We start from the raw sequence: 12,267 nt of genomic DNA on the forward strand, positions 1-12,267 counted from the left end.
CCGATTATGCCCATCTCTAACGACAAATACTAACCACGTTAGCTTTTTGGACTCAGAATATAGTGCTTTTTATAACTCAGGGACTCATGCATCCAACAATTTCATTCGGGGACTCAACATGGCTCTACCGTTAAAGCATATAGACGCAAATTATAATTTACTCAATAATTTAATGTTTTATAAGATTCAAAATATATTGCGATTGAATTAGATCTTTTTTATTCAAACTCAATAATTTAATGTTTTATAAGATTCTCTGAATATATTGTTGCGATTGAATTGGATTTTTTTATTCAAAAATATATATAGATTGAGATGGATAGTCTTGACATGAGAGGGAGAAAACCCAAGTGTTGATGTCATAAAGTTCAGTATTGGCGGGAAACGTGTAGGCGATTTCGATCTCACCAAATCAACAGAAAGAAGCATGAAGAAATCAAAAGGCGAAAATGAGGTGGTCGATATGATCAACAACTTGCCGGATCATATTCTCCAGTTGATCCTTTCAGGTCTTCCGACTACCGAAGAAGCAGTTCGAACAAGCATTCTGTCGACACGATGGAGGTATCTGTGGACTTCACTTCCATCTCTAGACTTAGATTGCACTCGAATACTAACAAATTCTAAAAGGAATGAATTCAAAGAGTTTGTGAAACGGATTTTGGTAGACCAAACCCTAGATCTGGAGAGCTTTCGTTTATGTTGTGAAAATTACTACGATATGTCGACGGTAGGGCAATGGATTCATGCCGCAGTTATGCGAAAAGTCAAATTACTTGACTTGACCTTTTGCTCTAGGGTTGATGGTGAGGTTATCAAGTTGCCCCATAGCCTGGTAACATGCGATTCATTGGAGGTATTAAGGTTGTTTTTGTATTCATGTCGTTTAAGGTTGCCTGCTGTCACTGGTTTTCCGGCACTTAGGGTTCTTCAACTCAACAGTATTGAGTTATTAGACCGCAATTCAGTACAAGAGTTTTTTAAAAGCTGCCCATTGCTTGAGGATTTGAGTTTGATTGACTGCTTCTCGTACACAAATAAAAATCTTTGTATTTCATGCCTAAATCTCAAGTCTCTGAGAATTCACAATTGGACGATAGGTACCTATGCCAAAAGGTTTGGTTATGGTAGTTCGTCTGATAACGATGGCTTGTGTTTCTGCCTTCAGATATGTTGCCCGAAACTGGTGTTTTTCGAGTATGCAGGTCACTCGGCGGATGCATTTTCATTTGAAAACCTAGACTCCTTGAAGAAAGCTGTGATTTACCCTGATGGTACGGTATCTTTATTTGGATCAATTGGTGCCAACATATGTCAGTTGTTTGCAGGAGTTTCTCATGTGGAATCTTTGTCTCTCAACCTTTTTTCCCTTAAGGTACAAACATATTCATGTTATTTGCGTTGTTTTTCGTTCGTCTATATGCAGTAAGCAAGGTTGCTTAAGAATATGTCGTCAACTTCAGGATCTTAGATTACTTTTTTTTTATAAACCATGACCAGCGGGCAAATTAAACGAAACACCACAGAGGACCAATGAATAGAAGACTCTATGAAGCCTAAGATTAGAACATAAGCTCTAAGATATAAAATTAATAATTTTAGTGTCATTATCATAGGTCATTAGTCTCGCACGTGACGCGCATGGAGCTTTCCCGACGTCTCTTCCGAATCTGAAGACATTGGAGATATCCACAACAATCGAACACTACACCATGACTGTAGTCATGCGGATCCTCAGATGTTGTCCCAATCTGGAGTCTTTCCATTTGATTGTTGAAGAGGTGCATGCACATTCTTCCCATCCCAAATAATGATATTTTTTGTGTATCTTAATCTTGAAACATCTCAACGTATGCTTTTGTTTGATGATCCAGGAAATTTTATGGCCCGAAGTATTGAAGTTTGATGAATTCTTAGCTTGTCATTTGAAACGGGTCGAGTTTCTTGAGTTCAATGGAGAAAAGCGGAAAGTAGATATGGCTCGTTTTTTACTGGAACATGGAAATGAGTTGGAGGAAATGGTTTTCAGTTGGCGTGACAAAGTCAACTACCATGAAAAGTCAACGGAGACTATGAAGGAAGTTTCGAAATTCTACAAGGCTTCTTCAACTGTTAAACTGATTACTCTTTTAAAAGACTAGGTTTTTTTTATAAACTGTAAGTGATGCGTATAACATTGCAAATTGGGCTGGCGTAACTAGAGTTTTTGGTCTCGTGTTGGATTTGGATTTTGCAATGCTCAACCTCTATGTTTCCTTCATTTTCAGTTTCATAATATCAATGAGTAGGGGTGCAAACGAGCCGAGCGGCTCTCAAGCTACTCAAGATCGGCTCGAGAAAAAGTTCGAAACGAGCTGAGCCTTATCGAGCCCGAGCCGAGCTTGAGCCTAAAATAAAGCTCGTTTGTTTATCGAGCCCGAGCTCGAGAGCCTCGCATGTGAAGCTCGTTAGGCTCGTCGAGCCTTAGTGTAAACGAGCCGAGCTCATTCAAACTTGTTTACAAGCCGACCTCGAACCTAAAAATAAGCTTATTTAGTAAACGAGCCCGAGCCCGAGCTTCAATTATCGAGCTCGCGAGCCTAAAAAGTCTATTATTTATATTATTTTTATTTAATATATAGATAGTAATCGAGCCCGAGCTCTCATAAGTTAATCGAGCTCGAGCTCGAGCCTGGTCAAGCTTGGGCTGGGCTCGACTCGACTCGTTAGCACCCCTATCGATGAGTAAACCAATTCGTGTCATTTCTACTATTTCATGGCTTTATAATTTGTGTAAATGATTTGTTATGCTTATGATGATGTCACTGTAATGCTAATGGCCAGTTTTAAGCATCATGGCTCACATTCACATCGTGTACCATGTATTATGGTTCTCTACAAGTCACACAACAGAATGTTGTCTGAGATTAGGCCCAACCCTAATGGGTCAATCATCAATGGCCAACCATTAATGGGCCTGAGCGACGTAGCCCAGAATCTAAATAAAGAAGTCAAAATCTGGAACAAGTGATGGCATATAATTTTACAAGATCACTCACAAGAAGATTAGTAGCACATTCATCATTCAGCTTCATTAGACAATCAACCCACTCTCAAACCGAGATGAAACCACTGTTTCTTCTTTTTGCTTTCTTTTACAAAATGAAACCAAATCAAGCAGTAGGTGGCAGTAACACATTTTACCCATAGTAAATAGTGAAAATCTCTTTGTAGCTAAAAATGTTGTCAGATCAAACAGATTTAACCGCTATCGACTAAGTAGATTGTAGGATGGTAACTCTTCAAGCCGTGTTATGTCTTCTTGCAAAAGCTCTCGTTCAAGCTGACGACGTGTTGACTTCATCACAGCCTGCAATCCCAATAGATAAAAAAACACATTAAATATATCATCCGAATAATCACATTATGTCGATCAAATTCACATCATCACATGAGAAAGAAAGCACATACGTTGAAATCCATGTAAGAAGCATGCATGTCAAGCCACTGATGATCCATTAGCTTGAACGTTATGCAATAAAGAAGATCAAACGCCGATTCGTTTTCTATCATGCAAACCAAGAAATCAAACATTGTTAACTCCAACTGGGGATATAGAAACAACAGTATAGACACAGAATAATTAGACAGAACGGTTAACCATATTGTATACCTGAAAGCAACTTTAAGAATGTTGCTCCCACAAAACTTTGAGGTTTTACTGCATAATCGACACATTATTAGTCCAAAAACACAACGAAATAGCAAAATGTGTACTATTAGAACAAAGTTTTAATATATAAATCTACCAAACCTGCTTCGAGATCTAACATTTGAATAAGCATGAATGTAATGTTCACACCAGCTACAGCAAAAGGATATTCCCACATGGCCCGTACACCTTCCTGCTTTCTAAGAAGATCTTGGAATGATTTCTGCATAAATGGAAGCAAATTAAAACCAAAAAATGTAAACGTAAGAACCATTAACAAGATCAAAAAACGTCATCTTCATAGGATCATACGCAGGGTATCATAAGAAAGGATTTGCATTCAATCAAATGCCAACCACACAGAATACGTTTACATGTATGTGTGTGTGTATATATCCTAATCTGAACCGATGTATCATGACGGTTATACCCAGGGTTGACTTTCCTAATTTTGACCCATGCTTAATAATTCTAATAATACTAAAACCTAGTATATAAATACAAAAAATAATAATATAAAAGTATAGTTTATACTTCTAATAATTAACGTTAACAGTAACTAATAAACAAACCATTACCAAATTATATTCGGAAAAATAAAATATTCATGCAAATATAATTGTATCATATGAGAGAGAGAGAGAGAGTACTGGGAAATTCCTGGCAAAATACAATAAGTTCTCCAGTGATATAAACCCTCCACCCCTGTCACAAAATTTAAAGTCTTAAATTAGCTAATGCTATTAATTTTACATTTATTTAAAAAAAAGATGTAATTTAAATTTACCGAAAATCAGTTGAAGGATCTTTCCCTTGCCAACCCATTTCCTTCCATTGTTCAGAAATTATATCACGAAGTTCCTCTTCAGGAAATGCAGCCTTCCATAACGCCCTCAATGCTTCCTAAAACACCGATAAAATTGCAAAAATGGAAATATCAAATCACCAATCCCTCTTTTCAAAACTTACAAACATCCATAACGTGCGTTTTATCTAACAAAACAGATATCCACAAGACACATAATGTACCTGATGTTCTGGAATCGAACCATCATAGGCTATGTCTAAACGGGTTTGCAGCCTTTGTAAGCAATGTTCCTGTCAATGCCAAATAAAACACCGAAAATCAGATTACTATGCCTATAAATAACATCATAAGCCATAACTCATTTGTACACAATCGGGCTATAATGCATAAGATCTTACCTGAGCAGGAGTCAAATCAAACGAGGGGCGTGAATCGCCTTCACGCCCCTGAACGCAAACACACGAGAGGCCTCTGCCAAGCCATGCTGCTGAGCCTGCAACAACCTCAGCTGCACATATATGAGAAACATTGGTCAAAATTAAGGTAATAAGTCTTACACAAGTTAGGGTTTATCGCTACACGACGGTTTAAACAGTTAATCACATAATAACAAAAGCAGCAACGGATTACTCGATTTGATTATAAGTTTTCACATTAATTATATCATCATTACATCAACTAAAGCAATCATTAAAAAATTTAATTGAAACAGATCTGGATTTCTACAAATTAATTAACTCATGGCAGAGGAACATATTTCTAAAATTAGAATGAATTTAAAAGATGAGTGATATTCATAATATACCTGAAGCTGTATTGCAAGTATTGCCTCTGTCAAGACTATGTGAAATTCTTCTAACGGCAACAAATGATCCACCTCTATCCTCCATTATTACTAACAAACAATCACACTAATTCACCTTCATTTCCACCATTAGCAACCAACTAACAAAACCTAATTCAAATCAAGAAATAACACCGATCAAAATTGGTACAAAAAAGCATAATAAATCAAGAATCAATACATTAACAAACCTTACGAAGTGATTCTTGAGGGGAAATGCAGAGGTTCTTTAGGGTTTTACTGGATCTAAAGGTGTAAGGGGAATACAATGGAAGTGAAATGAAGCTCTTTCTTTTTCTTTCTTTCGTTGATTATATTGTTGTGTGTATTGAAATATATACAGGAAGGAAGAGAGGATTGATGATGGTTATGATTCTCTCACTACCTTCTCTTTCTATATATATCGATTATATATTTAAAATTTATATTTATATATGTACATGTTCTTTCACTTCTTTGTTCGTTTGTTGGTGGCCATCTCGTCTGTTAGGTTAGGGAGGAGTATCGTCTCTTTCTCTCTCTATATCTATATATTTATACATATATGTATAGTGTGTATATTTTATTGAGACTTAAATGTCATTTTAGTCCTATGAATTTTTCTAGTTTAGTTCAAAGATTTCATTTCATTTTAGTCCCTGTGGTTTGGACTATTTTTTCAGTTTAGTCCAAATGTTTTATTTTTCATCTGTGGGTCTAAAAAGGTTTTACCGTTGCTATTTTAGTCCACTAGGTCAACTTCATCCATTTTTTATGTTAACGAGAAGGGCAATTCGGTTATTTTATATGTAATTCTGTTAACTAGAAAGGAAATTCGGCCATATAAAATGACTGAATTTTCATTCTTGTTAACAAAAATAATTGATAAAGTTGACCCAGTGAACTAAAATGATAACGGTGAAACCTTTTTAGACCCACAGAAGAAAAATAAAACTTTTGGACTAAACTGATAAAATAACCTAAACCATAGGGAATAAAATCACATTTAACTCTTTTATTGATAGAGAGAGGGCGAAGGTTTTGAGGTACGGAGATTACAACTTTAAAATAACTATATATTTTTGTTTAATTATTTAATAACATTATTATTTGATTTTTAGTGGATGTATTTTTCCATGTACTACGACTAAAACATAAAGATAAAACTTGGACGAATTGGGTGGGGCATCGATGAGTTTAAGGAAAACATTTTTAAGAAAATAGAAAAAGAATAAATAAACTAGTTGTATGGTTATAGCTCTTAAAAATGAGGTTGAGAAGCAAGTTTTGAAATTGGTTGATCTGGGAATTGTTCATGTGACCACCCCTAACGTGAGACAGATTGAATGATCTAACTCACACAAGGTCACTGATATTTATATTCGGTATTATTACATGTCATTGCTAAAGAGATGTGAGCCCGTCTAAGGGCATAGCGTAATTGTCGTTGACACGTCACTTTTGATTGGTAGTCATGTTACATTGCACTTTGTAGGATGTTTCATGTTACTACGGTTTGCTAAGATATATATATTGAGGTCCGGTTTTTAGACCTGTGGATTTTATTTGAGTTAAATGTGATAGGTTTGGTAACAAATCTATTCGGAGACTTTCACGGGTTTACGAGTGACATTTTTATGTGTAACAAATAAACAATTTTTGAAAATGATAATAACTAAAATCATGTTATGGTTTGAAAATGACTTGGTATTTTCATGAAAATATATTCTGAGAATATAAGATTTTACATGAGACTTATATTAAAAGTAAAATTTTATTGTGTGATTTTAAATTAAAGACACATGTGTGGAGAATCAGAGGAGGCCCGAGCACTACAAGTTATGTACGTACTCTGCTAGTAGTCATAAATGACTTAATTGGCTCCAATTAATCCTAAATAAATAACCATTATTGTAGTTAAAACCAATAAAAGTATTATATAGCAAGTAGGGGTGGAGGATAGAAGGGGTCAGGGGGCGCCCGACCCTCGAACTTTTCGTTGAGTAGTGTCTGGTATGTAGTTTTCATATAGAATTTTTTAGGCATATACATTTTCGACCCTCCGGTTTTATAATTTTTTTAGGTATATACGTTTTCGACCTCCCGATTAGAAATCTCAAGCTTCGCCACTGATAGCAAGTATGGCTCTTAGATAGTTAAAACATGGTTATAAAAGTAACGATCTTAAATAATTGTAACTTATCTAGAAGTTTTAATTCAACAAAGTTAATTTACCATTTATAATAATACATTTTTATCAATTTATTATTAGTCATTTATAATATCCAAAACAATATAAAAAACTGTTGGTCAGAGTAAAATTTACATATTTCTAACTCGACAAACATTCTTTCTTACTCAACCATTATCAAATCTCCAAACGATATAATATAAGACTATGTCTATGTCACATGGGATGTGTTGGCCTTTGGATGATGAAGAGTATTCATGACCTAACATACTCTTTTAACTTTTCTATTTCCCAACTTTGTACTTTGCTTTTGTGGGTAACCATGCCTTTTGATAAAAGAAATTTACATGGCCTACAATACAAGCATGGGTCTCAAAAACAATGCCCAAAGTCATGTAGGATGCCTTCCTTTTCACTTTTGCTCATAGAAGGGACCATTTTTTCATGTGTGCTTTAAAGTTAAGGCTCTTTATCCACTTACATGCATGTGGTAATGTAGGATGAGCTAGCTATAATCCACTCATTTTTAAAAGATATTATGTACACTTTCTCTTAATTATACACAAACATATGTCAGTGAAAAGAAGAAGATGACTGTCAAAAACTACTAACTTTAGAAACATAATGGGCATGTTATGATGGTGTATTACAAAATGGGATGCCAAGAAATGATATACATCATTAGTAGTTAGTTACATCTTTTAAATGTAGTTAGTCACACACAATAGTGATTTGATAACCCATGGCATTATAGTCTAGTGGTATCTTGGTGGTGGGATAAGGCTTATGACCATTAGGTCATGGGTTCGATTCCCACAAAGGGGGTTTTCCAGATTTATTAGGTTTCCTCCTGAATTTGTGTATAGGCATTATTGCCTAGTGGAGATGGATATGATCGGTTGGTTCTGCTGGTGGCACGATGATACTCCAGTGGTCCGTCAGTGATCCAAATTTGTCGTTCAAAAAAAAATAGTAATTTGATACATCATTATAGAGATTAATTCGCTCCTAATCATAGATTAGTAGAGGCTATAATAGACATGAGATTATGGGATTAGTGACACCATTATGAGTAGTTATATAATCATTGAGATTAAAGTCTACTCATAAAGTCTTAAGCATTCTCCACCTATGGATTGGTAATTTGATGTAATCTAAGATATATGGCACATGAATCCATATTATTCTTGGTACTTGATTGAACATTTTCTTATCAATTTATTGATAAGATTTAAGAGGTTTATTTAATAACAATTTTATACACAATGTAAATTTTACGATTTAGCCTAATTTAGTAACATCATTGAGATCGTAAGGTTTTAAATTGATCTAAAATGATTATTATGTGTGATTATTTGTATGCGCTTTAAATTTAAATATGCCACGGGATAGTTCAAATGAAAACCACTTTTATTATGAAAACTCTAAAACTAACTAAAAAAGCCTAAAAAACACACCAAAAATTTTTTTTCAATTTTTTATAAAAATCGTAGGTTTTTTTATATAAAAAAAACTGTTTTTCAAAAAAAAAAAAATTGTAGTACACACACATGTGTAGTATTACACATGTGCACTACAAAATTTTTTTTTCTTTTTTTGAAATTTATATATATATATATATATAATGGCGAAATTGGTATGCAAAAAAAAAATTGTTATGTTTTTTTGGCTTTTTTAATTAGTTTTCGAGTTTTCACAGTAACTAGTGGTTTTCATTTGAACCTTCCCTAAATATGACAATATAATATCTTTGTATTCATCTTTTCTTTTTAAGAGTTAAAAGTCATTTTAGTCCCTATGGTTTGGGTCATTTTGTCAGTTTAGTCCAAATATGAAACGTTGCCATTTTAGTTCAAATAGTTTCAAACGTTGCCATTTTAGTCCACTGGGTTAACTCTATCAATTTTTTAGTTAACTTGAAGGGCAATTCAGTCATTTTATATGTAATTCTGTTAACTAGAATGGCAATTTAGCCATATAAAATGACCAAATTGCCTTTCTGTTTAACCGAAAAAATGAATAGAGTTAACCCAGTGGACTAAAATGGCAACGTTTGACACTATTTGGACTAAAATGGAAACGTTTCAAACTATTAGACTAAACTCGCAAAATGGCCCAAATCACATAGACTAAAATGACATTTAACACTTTCTTTTTTTTAGTTTTATTTACATTCTTATGCCATTTAATGAAACTGGTTTATCATGACTATAGTTTATATCGAACAAGTTTATGTTTTTGAAGGGGTATGGTCCCAAAAAGCCGCGCAGACCATACTCCTTATTCATTAACCTGATTATTCAGCAGACCATGCGCGAGCTCATTACACATTACCTAAGCCTCGCGCGAGGTCCAGGAAAGACATGCCATCAGGTTTCACACTTAGCATCCTGAATAACAGCCCTCAACCCCTAAGCCTTGCGCCGATTACCTGGATACACACCAAGGGTCGCGCGAGGGTAGCGGCGCAAGGTCATTTCAGGAAGCATCAAAGGTACAAGTGGCAGAAGAACGAGCCAATCAGCGTCTGGCAGGCTGTACCCTATCGTGCTCCATGATTAACAATCGTGCAGGAGACAGAGAGTACACAAGGATGCTTACGTGTCACCAATCAGGGGGCGGCGACAACTGCCCCATGATCTCCACTCACTTGCTGATGACAGAAGGACAACAAGGCCGACAACTCGGACACATGGCTCCAAGCAAGGTGCGCCAGCACCGAAGATCTTCTAGAAGCCACTAACAGTCGATACTAGTGAGACAAAGAGGATATTCCTTGTTGTCGCCTTCCGGCCCAAGGCCCATCAGCCCATCTCCTCCTACACCACTCCGGCTATAAATAGGGACTTCCATACTCAGGTTAAACATTCTGTTCTCTCTACTCTCACTCTTAACACACACTTTTATCTCCTCAAAACAGTTACTTATTCTCATGTCGGAGTCTGGTTAAGAGGGAAACCCCCATATTCCCCTCTTAACGAGCTAACGGGGTGTTATTGTTTTGCAGGAAGGATCACACTTGAGCTCAGGAAAGATTAAGAAGATTAACCCTCATGTTTGAAACATAAACCCAACTAATAAACCTAAAATTTGTTCTGTGTTTCTTCATTGGCTCCCACCGATTTCTTACAATCACTTCATTTTCTTTTTTCTGAGTTTTTTCTACTCTCTCGATCATGGCTGGTCAGGGAGTGCCCGATTTCGGTTTCGGAACACACTCTAACGTAGGAGCGGGGGAGGACAACCCGCATGTCCAACTCCAACCTACTGACGAGTTAGTCGAAGGCAAAGCAACAAACACTGGGGGACCCCGCGTGAGTATCACTCGCATCACTCAAACGGGTACCCCAACAAGCAATATCGCTGGTCCGTCAAACTCAGCTCCAAACCCGAATATTTCGGCGTTATTAGGGCTACCAGAAGGCGAAACCTTAGCCTCCTGGTATGCCAAGCAGATTGCTACCATAAATGCTGCGTATCAGTCTTTAAGCGCACAACAAGTGATTCTACAAGCAGAACCATCCTTGGTTACACCTCCGGGTCCAATTCAGGGGGCGCGCCAAACACCCCCTCAACAAAACATACAAGGGAAATTCAACAGACCTCCTCCCCAGAGAAGACCAAACGTGCGTGACACGCGCGACACATACGGGGAGACAGGCTGTTACTATGACCATCCATCTAACGTGCAACAAAGACGCCCAGTTCATAGCCAGCTAGGGCCGCGCAACATGAACAATGAATGGGCTGACACAGACCCGGATGATCCTACTTGGCAAGATGATGAAGGTTCCTCAGTCTTCAACCGTTTGCAGAAAAATCATGAGTCTTACAAACCAAGGCCACGCGCAGCCTATAACGAAGAAGCAGAGCGTGATTTCAGTCTTGTTTACAGGCCAGCAGAAGCTGCTGAACACTCGAAGTTCATCCGAAGCATCGCTCTAGCCTCGCTAGAAAAAGCAAAGTTACCTCCAACAGTTGGAAAGTTCAACGGTCTCACTGACCCTGATGATCATGTGTGAGTATTTACAAGCGTTGGTGTTTTAGGAGAATGGACCATGCCAATGTGGTGCCATCTGTTCATTCAAACTCTCACAGGGGCTGCTCGCGCCTGGTTCGACAGCCTCCCATCTGGAAAAATCAAGTCATGGGTCGACTTCAGAGACCAATTTGTAGCCCATTTCAGCCAGCAGAGACGTTATCAGCGCGATACGTCCGAAGTGACAGACATCTGGCGCAGAGAAAATAAAGGGTTAGAAGATTTCATCACTCGTTTCAACAAGGAGTGCTTAGAGATTGGAGGTGTAAGCGAAGACTTAATGCACGCCCACTTCAAAAAGGCCATCCGTTGTGACAGTCTAATCAGGACTATCACCGGGAAAGACGGTATGCCAAAAGAATGGGACAAACTCATGGCAGCAGTGAAGATCGTTGCGCAGACTGAAGAATCATTGGCTAGGACCAAAAACTCTTACACTGAAGATCGTTTTTCAAGAGCAAACTCGCACGACAATAGCAAGCGAAACAGAAACAGGAATCCTGGATAGAAGGCAAGCCAATCCAGCAGTTACGAAGAAAGGCCTTACTTTAAAGAAGACGCGCGAGACACGATTGATCGCATCGGCTATCGAAAAGCCGTTAAGAAAGAAAACCGAGAAAAACATTGGACTCCGCTCATTAAAACACCCAAAGAGGTGCTCATGACGGAGAACCATGACATTAAGGCACCAAAGCCCATGACAAACAAGAAGGGG

The 12,267-nt window shown here is 37.2% G+C and overlaps 3 protein-coding genes across 5 annotated transcripts; 2 read left to right on the plus strand and 1 right to left on the minus strand.

Moving 5' to 3' along the window:
- The first annotated feature begins 328 nt into the window (after positions 1–328).
- Positions 329–2,260, plus strand: LOC110941417 (F-box/FBD/LRR-repeat protein At5g22660). Its single transcript, XM_022183051.2, has 3 exons — positions 329–1,375; positions 1,617–1,781; positions 1,875–2,260. The coding sequence occupies exons 1-3, from the start codon at positions 428–430 to the stop codon at positions 2,139–2,141; spliced, it is 1,380 nt and encodes a 459-aa protein (XP_022038743.1). The 5' UTR covers positions 329–427; the 3' UTR covers positions 2,142–2,260.
- A 736-nt stretch (positions 2,261–2,996) lies between these two features.
- LOC110941415 (ELMO domain-containing protein C) lies at positions 2,997–5,800 on the minus strand. 3 transcript variants are annotated; one of them, XM_022183049.2, is made up of 10 exons: positions 5,535–5,800; positions 5,305–5,454; positions 4,898–5,007; positions 4,721–4,789; positions 4,479–4,594; positions 4,342–4,396; positions 3,794–3,914; positions 3,653–3,700; positions 3,451–3,545; positions 2,997–3,349 (listed from the first exon to the last, which is right to left on the minus strand). In XM_022183049.2, exons 2-10 carry the CDS (start codon positions 5,387–5,389, stop codon positions 3,248–3,250), a joined length of 801 nt encoding a protein of 266 aa, XP_022038741.1. In that variant the 5' UTR covers positions 5,390–5,454; positions 5,535–5,800; the 3' UTR covers positions 2,997–3,247. The 3 variants fall into 3 exon arrangements, with proteins under 3 accessions (XP_022038741.1, XP_035844500.1, XP_022038742.1); XM_035988607.1 differs by having other exon boundaries at positions 4,898–4,992; positions 5,535–5,799; XM_022183050.2 differs by having other exon boundaries at positions 5,540–5,774.
- Positions 5,801–11,571: 5,771 nt separating this feature from the next.
- Positions 11,572–12,060, plus strand: LOC110943684. The gene has a single exon (XM_022185417.1). It carries the CDS (start codon positions 11,572–11,574, stop codon positions 12,058–12,060), a length of 489 nt encoding a protein of 162 aa, XP_022041109.1.
- Positions 12,061–12,267: the final 207 nt, after the last annotated feature.

This window comes from Helianthus annuus, chromosome 4 (genome assembly GCF_002127325.2).
Source record: "Helianthus annuus cultivar XRQ/B chromosome 4, HanXRQr2.0-SUNRISE, whole genome shotgun sequence".
Taxonomy (NCBI): domain Eukaryota; kingdom Viridiplantae; phylum Streptophyta; class Magnoliopsida; order Asterales; family Asteraceae; genus Helianthus; species Helianthus annuus.

Bases quoted from the DNA above. Each gene is read 5' to 3' on its own strand.
- LOC110943684 (XM_022185417.1), top strand. From the start codon at position 11,572: ATGCCAATGTGGTGCCATCTGTTCATTCAAACTCTCACAGGGGCTGCT.
- LOC110941415 (XM_022183049.2), bottom strand. From the start codon at position 5,389: ATGGAGGATAGAGGTGGATCATTTGTTGCCGTTAGAAGAATTTCACAT. The intron at 5,008-5,304 runs GTATATTATGAA...ATATATGTGCAG, and splicing joins TACTTGCAATACAGCTTCAG to CTGAGGTTGTTGCAGGCTCA. The intron at 3,701-3,793 runs GTTTGGTAGATT...TCGATTATGCAG, and splicing joins AATGTTAGATCTCGAAGCAG to TAAAACCTCAAAGTTTTGTG.
- LOC110941417 (XM_022183051.2), top strand. From the start codon at position 428: ATGAAGAAATCAAAAGGCGAAAATGAGGTGGTCGATATGATCAACAAC. The intron at 1,376-1,616 runs GTACAAACATAT...TCATTATCATAG, and splicing joins TCAACCTTTTTTCCCTTAAG to GTCATTAGTCTCGCACGTGA. The intron at 1,782-1,874 runs GTGCATGCACAT...TTGATGATCCAG, and splicing joins TCCATTTGATTGTTGAAGAG to GAAATTTTATGGCCCGAAGT.